Below are 12,506 nucleotides of genomic sequence, written 5' to 3'. Positions count from 1 at the left end.
TGCATTACATTCTTTGAGAAAATTGCTCACAGAAATAAGTCAATGGCTGTAGTGTCAGCCTCTATATAAGTGTGAAAGGAAGATGGGCTGAGAAGCCTATGTACTGCCTACAAACAGCAGAAATCCAAAGTCCAGTGGAGTTGATGAGAATCTTTTCACTGATAGTGATATGCTTTGCCTGAGCTCCTCAGTGCACATAACTACAGCACCTTTCCGTATCTGATCCAGGCAGGTGGTGTGTTGGCACTGGTGGGCTTTTCAGGAGAAACGTGGGGAAAGTCATGATTTGCACCAAGGGAGTTTGGGAAGAAGGTGCAGTTGGGGGCAGGATATATTCTAGATGAAAAACAGAATGAGCAGAGCTGAGAGTAAATGTGTTAGACAGTGGCCGTATTAAGAAACTACAGCCTGATCCAGGAAGAACAGACTGTCCAGGTGAGTTCTGCACACTCTGTGTAGCTGAAATTTGCATTTAGCCCAAGTAAGTTCTGCACACAAAGTGTCTAGTGGGCTTGTCTCTGTATTTTGTGCTGTACGCAGAAGATACAGATTCAGTACAGATAATTCTTGGTACCAGATTCAGGGGCTTACCTGTGTATTTCTCACTTAGGCCTCATCAGAAAACTAATGCAGGTTTGTGGCCTCCTGCAGTTCCCTCAGATTTCTTCTACCAGCAGCCACAGCACAGGCAAATCCCTTTGCTAACAGCAGACATTGGGATGGGAAGTCTGTGCTGCTATGGTACTCTACTGCAGTGTTAATATGAGCTTACAGCCCGTAAGCTGTAAATTTACTTATGAGCAGGAAAGAATACCAGTGCTGATGTGGAGCAGTAAAACCTGCCCTTCCTTCCAAGTAAAGCATCAGGTATACACTATCTCAGTTGGAAGAAGAGATATCCTCAGTCCAAAATCCCCAGGAAGTCCGCTGTCATAAAGAAGATGGAAGGAAAACTGAGCTGGCAACAGTAAATACTGAAGGAGCACGAAGCTTTGGGATCTTGCCAAAGGTCTGGTGCAAGTGGGAGGTTGTGGCAGATTTTTGTGAATGAAAGGAGGTCTGCAGGAGGAGGTGGAAGATGGCTGGAGTGTGTCAGAGCACTGTAGGCACTGGAGGAACTTACCGGGTAACTACTTTTAGAAGGCTGTGGGATGGGAACGATGGGGAGTGTGGGAAGGCACATGCACAGGACCTGCATTTTTGTGGTGGCACAGTTATTACAGGCTGTAACCGTCCCACACACATATTTAGCGGGGATGATGGTAGGTTCAAATGTTAGAAAACAGCTTACAGCCTGTAGTTTATTTTCCTAATACAAACCCTCATAAAATCACAAACTCACAGTCTTGGGGCTATCTGTGATTTCAGGCTTTTCACTCTTGAGTGTTACATTTCGGGGCTGAGAAGGTTGTAGGGCAGTGTTCCTGAGTCCTGAGGGTCTGACCATAAACAGCTCTGGGCTTAAAACATGGGCAGGAGCATTTATTGCTGCAAGCTGAGAAGGTGGATTTTGTGGTATGAAAGACCTGGAGCCACCATCCTACTCTGTACAGGACATTCTCGATGGAGTTTCACCTTCTACTTCATCTGAGCTAACTGCAGGCTCCCAGTGAACGAGATGTGCTGGACTCCCTCCCTACCTCACCCGTTTTCCCTGTTGCAGGACACCTAGAGACTGCTGCCACAGGAGGCTAACCCAGCAGGATGTGAATGCATTTCCTGTGGGATCAGTGAACTGATTCAAGCCACCATGTGGGCATGTGATTACTAATGCAAGGAAGGGAGCCAGAGCTGGGAGAAAGGAAGAGCAGGATCAGCACTTTGGCAGCAGACCGCAGTTAAATGGGATTAGGTGCAACATGAAGCTGTACCCTAAAAAACCTATCACATCATAATGATTTTCATTTGCTACCAAAACCCTAGACTGACAGCTGAAACTTGTAGGAATCCACATGCTTTTGTGTTCAACTAATGAATGCAATGCACTTTTACCAACACAAGAATTTTCACATAGCTTCTGGCACATCACAAAATTAATGAAGGGTAAAATGGTATAACTCTTGAATTAAAATAGTGAATAGTGCAGTTGATCGTAAGACCATTACTTACCAGCTATCAGCTAGATATACTACAGCTTTTTCTGCAGGGACAACTGTAGCCTGCAAGCAAACATTTTAGATCTGTGATGACGTGCAATGTCTAGGGACACAGTTATAGGTTAGGGCATATCATCATGATTACAGGGTCGCCCTTAATGGATCCATTCAGTTTGGAGGTTTTGCTAGTCTGCTGTTTACATAGTCATTAATTGAGATAAGAACTGATGTCTCTATTATAAAATGTGAAATGTGAGAAGAAGATAGAGAAGGTACGTTCTCTTCTGTTTGCATATGTTTGCTTGGTGTGACAAGGTACTAATAGAAAGGTTTATAAAAAGCAGGATTTAGTGAAATGATGCTCTTTGGGGGCAGAGGCACAGTGCAGTATAATCAATCTCATGTTTCTTACTGAGCTCTAGGTCCCCATCTAATTTTAATTGTCTGCCTGGAATACTAAAATACTTTCAGGCACTTACATTCTGCTCATTATTAATAAAGGGCGTACAAACTTGAGACATTTCTTCCATTTCCTGCCTCATCCAGGCTTATGCGTTATGATTCGCAGTACTCCAAGGAAGTGAACATTTTCCTCTAATATGAATCCCAAACCCTGCAATTTTTTATGAATGCTATGAAGTACATCTCTGCAGAAAGTGAAATATATAGAGAATGGCATGTTTTATACAAACATAGCATGCTTCTTTGAGGAGCATAGTTTAACAGTTTTCCCTTCAGCGTTCGTGAAACTTAAAGCAGAATGTCATTGTTTGAACTTCAAACTCTGCTTCTGTAATAGAAACAATCATTTTCTGATGAGATGACTTCTTGAACCACAACTTAAATATACAGTTAAATCCAGCTGTAGAAAGCAATCTGTGCTTTTGAAGCTACGTAAGCTTCCTCTGCTGGCATAAATACATTGCCACAGGGTTACCCGTGGCCTGTTCAGGGGAAGAATGGCTCCAAAAAGAACTTTGTAGGGGGGACCCCTTTCCACAAAACAATTGAAACCCAAAATTTTCAAATTCTGGTGGAAACACAGAAACACCAATGTTTTTTAGGGGTATGATCGCCACATAGTTTGAAAACTCACTAGGAACTAATCTTGTAGAGAAAACACAGACAAAGATAAGAAAAACGTTAGTCCTCTACAACACAATGATTTTTTTGTTATTAACAGGGAAATATGCATTTCTCTTTCGGCACAGTAGAAGAATGTCAGAATGTGGGTATTGCAAATATTCTTAATGAGGCCCTACAGAAAAGAAGCTTTCTGGACAACCTTTATGAACATGAAGCAGCTAAATCAGTGAATGAAAACCCACAGATATAATTGTAGTTCATTTCTGCACACTGAGTCATCCTGACTACGGGTTCTCATTTCAGACCAATGCCCAGCCCTTTCTGCTTTCCTTTGTGAGATGTCTGCTCAAACAGGATTGTTCTTCCATGGATGAGCCAGGCTGTAGGGGAGGGATGAGGAGGAGCCTGACATCAGGGCTCTGTTACCTTGTCGGTCTCCCAGGATGGTCAAAGTTGCTCAAAGTTATTGCTGGCTAAGCTCTACATACTGTTCCAGCAGAAGGTGACTCCCTGGGCCTGTGGGTTTTAGCTGTTCACTTTTGGATAGCTCTCTTGCAGCCTGTATACCCAGCCTTGTAGCTTACAAATTCTACTGCACTGTTCCCTATCAACCCTCTGTCACTGAATAAAATCCCTTCAGCTGTGTCCTGTTTAACCAAGAAGAAATTAGAACCCAAGTAAAAATCTTCACTGCCAGACATGCAGCATTTCTACCCATTGTCTAATTCAGAAATGGCTGAACATTTTTTTTCTGAACTGTAGGTAACTGAACCTTTAGCATGCATAGATATATTATTTAAGCTTTTAAAAAAGTTTCTAAATGGTAATATGCCAGTTCAGCCATGATAGTTCAGTTTAACCCTTTCCTCACATAAGTCAAAAAATGGATTCTGATAGCTTATTTCTTCTCATTCATTCTGTTCCTGATGACGATATAAAACCACATGAAAAGGGATGGCTATATGGGTAAGCTATTTGATCGTTTCAATGTTCGCGTAATGTACATGAAGCTTAAAGCCTGACTTCCCGTCTCTGATTTTCATTACTCCTGCTCTCCGGAGTTGTGCCATTTTTATTCTCTTCTAGTATTCTAATTTATCAAAACTTAGTATTTTTTTTATTTTGTCCTAGTAAAGACCATAAAGTGACATTGGGAAGCTAGGAACGAGTTATTTCTAACATGCTGCTGTTGTGCAAACAATTCTTCCATGAATTGGTCAATTTTTTAAATTTAAAAATATTATTTTTTGCCCCCTACTACATCTCAGGGCAGTGACATCTATTTGTGTTGTTACTGATAGCTCTTGTTATGAGAAAAAGTGTACAATCACTCCCTTGTCACCATCTACAGGCCATCCATGAGTTTACAGAACCCTACTACGCTCATGACAAGTCTCTTTCCCAAGCTGATGGGTCACAATGTGTATAATTTCTCCACCTACAGAATTTTTGCCAGATCTTTGAAAATAACAGTGTTGCCTCACTTATTCTTTATTCCTTTCCTAGTAACTCCCAACATGGCTTTATCTTTTGACTGTTTTGAACTCAGTGACAGCCAAGATTTCCTTCTTGGCTGGTAGGAACTCCAGTGTGTAAAGCTGAATTCTTTTCCCATATGCTTTCTTCCTGTACAGTTATCAATACTGAACTCCCATCTGCTGGTATGTCACTCAGCAGACACTCATTCTGAGATTCTTCTGCAACTCCTTGTGCTTCAGTTTAGTTTTTACCTTGTGATACTTGGCAACATGAGACTATTTCATCATTTCTCTTTAGCTGCTTTTCTAGGTCATTCATGGATATGTTAAGCAAGATTGGTCCCAGATGAATTCCTGTGACAGTCTACTGGTAACAGCCTCTCCTATGAAATGTTTTTGGTTTTTTTCTTTCTTCTCTATCATCATTTACAGACGGATATGAGGACCTCCCTTTTTACCTCAGGAGCACTTAAATTTTTTAAGGTCTGTTTGTGAAAAGCCTTGTTAAAGCTACTTTGCATTACATAATACAGGACAGTGTCATGCATTTCTCATGTTGGTATTCAAAATGGAGCTTTACTGACAAACTATTGAGAGTTTATTTCTGAGTACATCACACATCAGGCTATTAACAGGGCAGTTAAAAGAAGGATAAAACTAGGAACCTAATATATACAGCTAAGAGAAGAAATGACACATTTTCACACAGGTTGTTAAAAAGAGTTTACTATGAAACTGATAAGTCAAGAAAGCATACACAAAGGAAACAGGAAAGACAAGAGATAATGCTGGATAAAGATGATAAGGAAGCTAGAAAAAAATCCAGTCACAAGCTGAGCAGTGAACAGTATGGCACTGTGATGATTCAGTTAATTCTACAGCCATCAGGCCATGGAGGGCAGGATACCCCTGCTGCCATGCAAGATGGACAAACTCAACCCTGTCTGTGGGGAGTCTCCATAATCCCATTGCCACCTTACTGCAAGCAATATTGTCATGTGTTCAGCCCTCTCATTCTTTTCTCTTCCCCAGGTAAATTTGGTGCCTGCTACTTATTCACTATTACATTTCTCACATGCTATATTTTGTGGATAAATGCCCCATTAGTTACAATCCACAGTGCTTTTTCTGTAGTGTGTTTATGTTAGTATAGGATTATTTACTTACTTATGGCATATTACAAATTCTGAAAGAGCTTATTTGGGAAGTTTCAGTCTTAGCAAGGAAAATGTTTTTTTCTTCAGGGGTAGTGAATGAACAGAAGTTCACAGTCGCTGCCATTTCAATTATGCAATTATATTTTCCTTCTGCAACATTTTTCTTATATAACTATCACAGCAGAAAATCTCTGCATGTTTAAAGTATCATTTTAAATTAAAGCAAACCAGGCATTTTAAAGTCTACACATAAAATAAATTGAACCTTTGCATGCTGGAAACATCTGGCTTCAAAAGATACAACAGAGAACTGTCTTAATGATAAGAACTGTTTATTTTTGAAGTCTTTGTCATTTTACTGGGATGGTAGGTTAGCACAACATGTAATCATTCTATTTTTAATAACAATTTCTGCAAGAGTAGCCTGAGAGATTAAAACCAGCCTTTTTTTTTTGAGTATAATACACAAAATCCTCTTTTCTCAGAAAAAGTTCAGAAAATGAGAGGAAAATTTGCAAGGCTTCTGCTGTTTTGTCTGTGAGGGCAGAGATGAAAATTACACTGAAAGATTAGCATTTACAGAACTAATAGCACATGCATTATTTTAAGATTACATTCAAAACAATTTTGGTATAAATTTCTGCAGGTCCAGGGGAGAAATTAGAAGGGTATCAGAACATAAGATACAGTATAAAATACAGAAGCTGACAGAAATTTGACATTCTAATATATTGTTCTGACTTTATTAAAACTTAACTTGGCCTGGTGTCTGGTATATGACACAGTTTTGAATCTGCTCCTTTGTTTTCCCACATTTAACAAGTAAGTCTGCTCATAAAGCTTATTCCACTGGCTCAAACGACCATTTTTAGGCAGTCTTTTGTTGAACATGTAATGCAGAACTTTGAAACCATGAGATGAAATAAATCCATGATCTTTATGCCATCAGTAATGGCATATGAGTGAGAGAAAGAGCTCACAGTGGCCCAGGGGAAAATTACATCAGACCAGCTAGAACACGGGAAGATTTTTATGTGCTGTGCACACATAAATTGTGTGACATCTACTTAAATAAGACAAAGGTTATGGTTTGGGACTTCTTATTATGTAGAAGAGAGAGGAAGAGAGCTTAGTTCTCAGGGTTATAATTAAATTGCCTAAATCACGGGACTATCTTTTTCTGTGGTGTGATTCCTCCTCCTCATCTACCTCTCATCTAAATGTAGAAAGGGAATTAGCAAGATAGAATATAAATAACTCTAGCAAATAAAGTATATGTTTCTTGTGAAAACTATTTAAGTCCCAAAGAATATACTCATAGACAGAAATGGACAGCTTTATACCTTTTGTAATTCAAAAGACAAAACTTAGTTTTATCTTGTTCAACATCTTTGTCGCTGACATGAACAGTGGGATTGAGTGTGCCCTCAGCAAGTTTGTCGATGACACCAACCTGTGTGGTTTGGTTAATATGCTGGAGGAATGCCATCCAGAGGGACCTTGACACGCTTGTGAGGTGGGCTGATGCCAACCTCACGAAGTTTAACCATGCCAAGTGCGAGGTCCTACACCTGGGTCGGAGCAATCCCTGGCACAGCTTCAGATTGGGCAGAGAAGAGATTCAGAGCAGCCCTGAGGAGAAGGACTTGGGGGTGCTGGTTGATGAGAATGAACATGAGCTGGCTTCAGTGTGTGCTGGCAGCCCAGAAAGCCAACCGAATCCTGGGCTGCATCAAAAGGAGCGTGACCAGCAGGTCGAAGGAGGTGATCCTGCCCCTCTACTCTGCTCTCGTGAGACCTCACCTGGAGTATTGTGTGCAGTTCTGGTGTCCTCAACATAAAAAGGACATGGAACTGTTGGAACAAGTCCAGAGGAGGGCCACGAGGACGAACGGGGGACTGGAGCACCTCCCGTATGAAGACAGGCTGAGAAAGTTGGGGCTGTTCAGCCTGGAGAAGAGAAGGCTGCATGGAGACCTCATAGCAGCCTTCCAGTATCTGAAGGGGGCCTATAGGGATGCTGGGGATGGACTCTTCATTAGGGACTGTAGTGGTAGGACAAGGGGTAATGGGTTCAAACTTAAACAGGGGAAGTTTAGACTGGATATAAGGAGGAAATTCTTTCCTGTTAGGGTGGTGAGGCACTGGAATGTTTTCCCCAGGGAAGCTGTGAATGCTCCATCCCTGGCAGTGTTCAAGGCCAGGTTGGACAAAGCCTTAGGTGACATGGTTTAGTGGGAGGTGTCCCTGCCCATGGCAGGGGGGTTGGAACTTGATGATCTTAAGGTCCTTTCCAACCCTAACTATTCCATGATTCTATGATACCTTTTTTATTTTCACTCTGCACCTGGGTGTATAACTGCAGAAAAAAAGTAAAGAAACTGATAAAGTTGATATCATAATGACTATATAGAAAAAAGTAAAATAAAGCTGCGCAGGCAAAGGGAAGCCTGACATTTTCTCAAGAAGGATTTTTAATATTATGTAAGGTAGGGAAAGCTCAATAGGGCTCATGGGACAAAGGAAAAGGTTGAATTTCTCTCTAGCAAGTGAAAAAAAAAGCTACTACGCACAGTGGAGCAGCCATTGAGATACTAAAGCCCTACCTTTTCTAGAAAAAGATGACTGTAAAAATGCTTTAGAAAACAAATAGAAATTTTTGATATGGGTTATTGTGAGTGTTGTCTTTTGACTGAGGTAAAACTCAATTGAAAGCTTCAGCATTTCTGAGAAAATTACATACCAGTGAACAGTAGAAACATTTTCATATTTCCTGAAGTTAAAACACCCATAATTTAAATTCCATTCCAGCATTAAGGCAACTAGCAACTCCTTCATGAACAACTTCTCGAGGAATTCCAATGGTTCAATTTTCTACACAATTTTTATCCATGATCCTTTCTGTGTTTCACTATAGTCAAGAGCTGGGAAAACACTGTGTTTCACTGTACTCAAGAGCTTGGGGAAACAATCAATGTGTGTGTACATAGACAAATAAGGCTGTTTGTTAGCTAATTTTATTTGAGTTTGACTGAGGGGTAGAAATCTAGAGACATTTATGTTTCTACAGGTTTCAGGAAAATGAGATTGTGTAGCATTAGCTCAGACCATATTAGGTAAGAATACCATAACTATAGGAAAAACTTCAGTGGGAATTCTAACCGGGTATCAGTAAGACTATTTTACATTTCATAGAATGATAGAATGGTTTGGGTTGGAAAGGACCTTAACATCATCCAGCTCCATCCCCCTGCCATGGGCAAGGACATCTTCCACCAGACCAGGTTGCTCAAAGCCCTGTCCAACCTGGCCTTGAACACTGCCAGGGATGAGGCAGCCACAGCTTCTCTGGGCAACCTGTGCCAGGGCCTCACCACCCTCATAGTGAAGAATTTCTTCCTAATATCTAACCTAAACTTCCCCTATGTAAGTTTAAACCCATTACCCCTTGTCCTATCACAACAGTCCCTGATGATGAGTCCCTCTCTGGCATCCTTGTAGGCTCCCCTCCGCTTCTGGAAGGCTTCTATGTTTCCTGCAGATAAGATATTTGTACAAACTTTCTAGCGAATTACCTACCAAAAAGCAATTTATGCTGTGGTGGGTGCTCAGCCCTTTCTTTAATGCAGTTAAAAAGATGGTGAACTGTTGCCCTGGGGGTCCCAGACCCACTGCCTGACAGATTTCAATAATTTTAATACTCATGAGATTATGCAGCTTTTTTTTTTTGCAGGTAAAAAAAGGCAAGACTCTTTGGCAGTCCATAGTGCATTGGGAATTGTGTGATGGAACTCTTTACTCTCATCTTAAATAAGCCAAGTAAAGGGAATACATCATTGTCAGGTTCTGGAGGGTTGTGCTCGGGCTCAGAGTTTGTCTTGTGTGTGGAAGACCTGCCTGCTGACCCACTCTTCTTCCACTGAGGAAGCGTTGTGGAAGCACGACTGTCACTTGGTTTGCTGCTTTTGCAACTTCAGACAGGAAGTGCTTCCTGAAACCATATACCTCAGCACAGCGATAGCGTTACCCTGACCTTTCTTGGAGCGTCCAAGTGAAAGGGAGGCAGGAAAAGGACATACCACAAAATGTCTAGGGTTTCTGCCGTCTCGATCTACCGCCTCACCCCGGCTGTCTTCTTTTAAGCGAGCAGCCTCCGAGCCTGATGCTCGCCTGCTTCACCTGTGCTGCCTCACCGGCAGCCGGCAGGCCGCCCTTCGCAGGGGCGGCGGCAGAGGACAAGCGGCTCTTCAGCTGCGGGCTGGCTCCACCGAAACCACGAAGGACGAGACACAGCAAACCCCACAAGGCCGCTGCCCAGGTGCCTGCGGCCCCGGGGCCGATGCAAGCCCGGCGCTCGGGGACAGGCACGGCCAGAGCCGCTGAGGCCGGGTCTCCGTACACCGCGGTACGTACGGTCGGGGGGCGCTCCAACCCCTTCACCGTTAGGCGATGGCGGCGGGAGGGGACGACGACGAGGCGGGCACCGGGCGGGGCCGCGCGGGCAGGTACCCGGGTGGCAGGGGCGGGGCGGGCGCGCGCGCGCATGCTGCCGTAGCCGCCCCCCCCCCCCCCCCCCCCCCTCAGGTTTAGTCATCGTGTCGCCGGCTGGAGGAGGAAGAGGAAGGGGAGGGAGAGAGAGAGGAGGGATGAAGCGGCTGCCGGCATTAGCATCCGTGACGGGGGCCTGAGGGGCTCCGTGCCTGGGACGGCGCCTTTCCCACCACAGGCGCCATTCGCTCGGGGGAAGGGCTGTGTGTGAACGGGAACGTGGAGATGAGCTAAGCCCTGTCCCCCGGAGCGGCCTGAGCAGACCGGGCTTCCTTCCTCCTTTTCTCCTTCCCTCCTCCTGCCCCGTCCCTGCCGCCGCCGCCGCCATGGCTCACTCCCCCGTACAGACGGGCCTGCCGGGGATGCAGGTGAGGATCATCCCCTGGGCGAAGGGAGCTGCGAGCCCCAAGGGCAGGACCTTCGCCGCCTCCCCCCGCGACTGGGGATGGGGGGAACGGTGTGATGGGGCGCTGGGCGAGCCGGTACCGGGGTTCTCTGGGTTGGAGGGGGGACAAGGCGAGGGGGACTTGGCCCCGGGGTCTGGGCTGCGGGGCATGAGTGGGATCTCCTCGTAACCCGTGGAAACGAACCGTGCTGTCAGCACTTCGCGTAATGCCTAACGAAGTCCCTCCGCCTGGTGAAGCCTTCTCTTCCTCTCTCCTTCCTCAGTATCCGCTGTTTTGCTGCGCGGCTGCGGAGCGGAGGAGTGCGCGGTTTGCCTTCCCCCCTTCCCGTCCAGTAATTCTCGGTGTTTTAATTCGTGAAGCAAAGCGTGCTTTGATGGGCGACTTTCGGTCCCGTTGTTTTGACGTGATTAAGGGGAACATACATAAAAACGGGGCCTGAAAACGTTGACCTTCAGCGCATGCTGCAATGCCCATGTCTGTGGTGCTGGCTAGTGGGAGTGCTGTCTTGAGGTGGGCGTCCAGGGATTGTGTTTGGGAGCCAAACTGGGAGTTGGTTAGTTGCTGCTGTTATACGATGGAATTTGCTGGTTCTGTATTATAACTATATTTTGAAACAAGTGGTGTGGCTTTCTGGTAAGTGAGATGCCTTTTCTCCGCTTGTTTTTCTTAGTTCAGATGCAATCTACTGCCAGAAGAACATTAAGGTCATTTGTATTTGTGTGGTATTATTCTAGTGCGTGCAGCATCTTATTAGAGACTTCCCTGTCCCCACCTCCAAAAGGAAAACTTATTAACAGCAAGTAAAGTTTTTCTGAATTTATCTCCTGGATTGAAAGTTTTTGTGCTTAATTTGGTTTAAGTATTGATTTACTCTGGTTTGTTTTTCCACGACTCAGGATTCAAAGTCACGAATCTGTTTTCTTTACATAACCTGAGGATTTGAATTTAAAATGTTACATGCTTAGGCATAGCACGAATTCTATGCTCAGGCATAGTACTGGATGCCAAATAGAGTACGTAGGCCCTCACTGTGTACTGATTAATTTATTGCTCTGCAGGTACTGCTGTTGAGTGCTCAAGTTCACCTTCCAAATGTGAGCAGTTTGCCGATTGCCAGAAACAGAGAATAAGGGTTTCTTGCTTTGGCTAGGGCTAGGTTATTGTTGCATTTTTTTTATCCTTTTGAGGCATGTTAGAACGAAGATAATGACCTATTTACTTTAAAACAGAATCTGTAATGTTTTAGAATTAAGAGGTCAGATTTGTAGGTGCTCAGAAGTGAGAGGATGAAGATCATTCCACCAATATGCGTGTACTGCTTATGTGTGTTATTGCCTGATTTCTCTGAGGAGATGTGGTTTTTATTGACTTGATTTGTTATTTAGTTTGTGGTACTGTTAGCTGTACTAAATGTGTAGATATTCAGGTTTTTTGTTAGATCATATAATTTTGGAGTTTAATCTCATTTTATTCAGGACAGTGTTATTTTTCTTATGAATTTTTATTGTATTTTATGAGAGTTTCTCAAGAGTGAACTTTACCAGTGTAAAAACAAACAAATCCAAACAAACTTCAAAGTAAAGATTTGCTGATAGGTAGAGGCATGAAGTCTGTCATCAATGTAAATGCTACTTGCTAATTTTCTGCACCCAGTTCAAGATGTCTGTATCCATTTCCATTCTGTCAGAGTATATAACAGTCTTTTGGTGGTCTGCTTTCAGTACATGATTCTCT

General features: G+C 43.5%; 1 protein-coding gene across 4 annotated transcripts in view; it reads left to right on the top strand.

Annotated features, from left to right (window-relative positions):
* The first annotated feature begins 9,829 nt into the window (after nucleotides 1-9,829).
* The window catches only part of STK24 (serine/threonine kinase 24), a 49,928-nt gene continuing 47,251 nt past the window's right edge, over nucleotides 9,830-12,506 (top strand). The window contains exon 1 of one of the 4 annotated variants that reach the window (XM_062624638.1): nucleotides 9,830-10,222. In XM_062624638.1, coding sequence (XP_062480622.1) covers nucleotides 9,980-10,222 — 243 coding nt within the window. In that variant the 5' untranslated portion in view covers nucleotides 9,830-9,979. Of the gene's footprint in view, nucleotides 10,223-10,437; nucleotides 10,734-12,506 lie in introns of those variants that run through there. The other 3 variants (XM_062624636.1, XM_062624637.1, XM_062624639.1) reach the window with 3 other exon arrangements.

This window comes from Pezoporus occidentalis, unplaced genomic scaffold (assembly GCF_034315485.1).
Source record: "Pezoporus occidentalis ecotype Australia unplaced genomic scaffold, CSIRO_AGI_Poc_V1 ctg27, whole genome shotgun sequence".
Taxonomy (NCBI): Eukaryota; Metazoa; Chordata; class Aves; order Psittaciformes; family Psittacidae; genus Pezoporus; species Pezoporus occidentalis.
The sequence above is the reverse complement of the archived record's forward strand: the minus strand, read 5'-3'. Positions and strand labels throughout refer to the sequence as shown.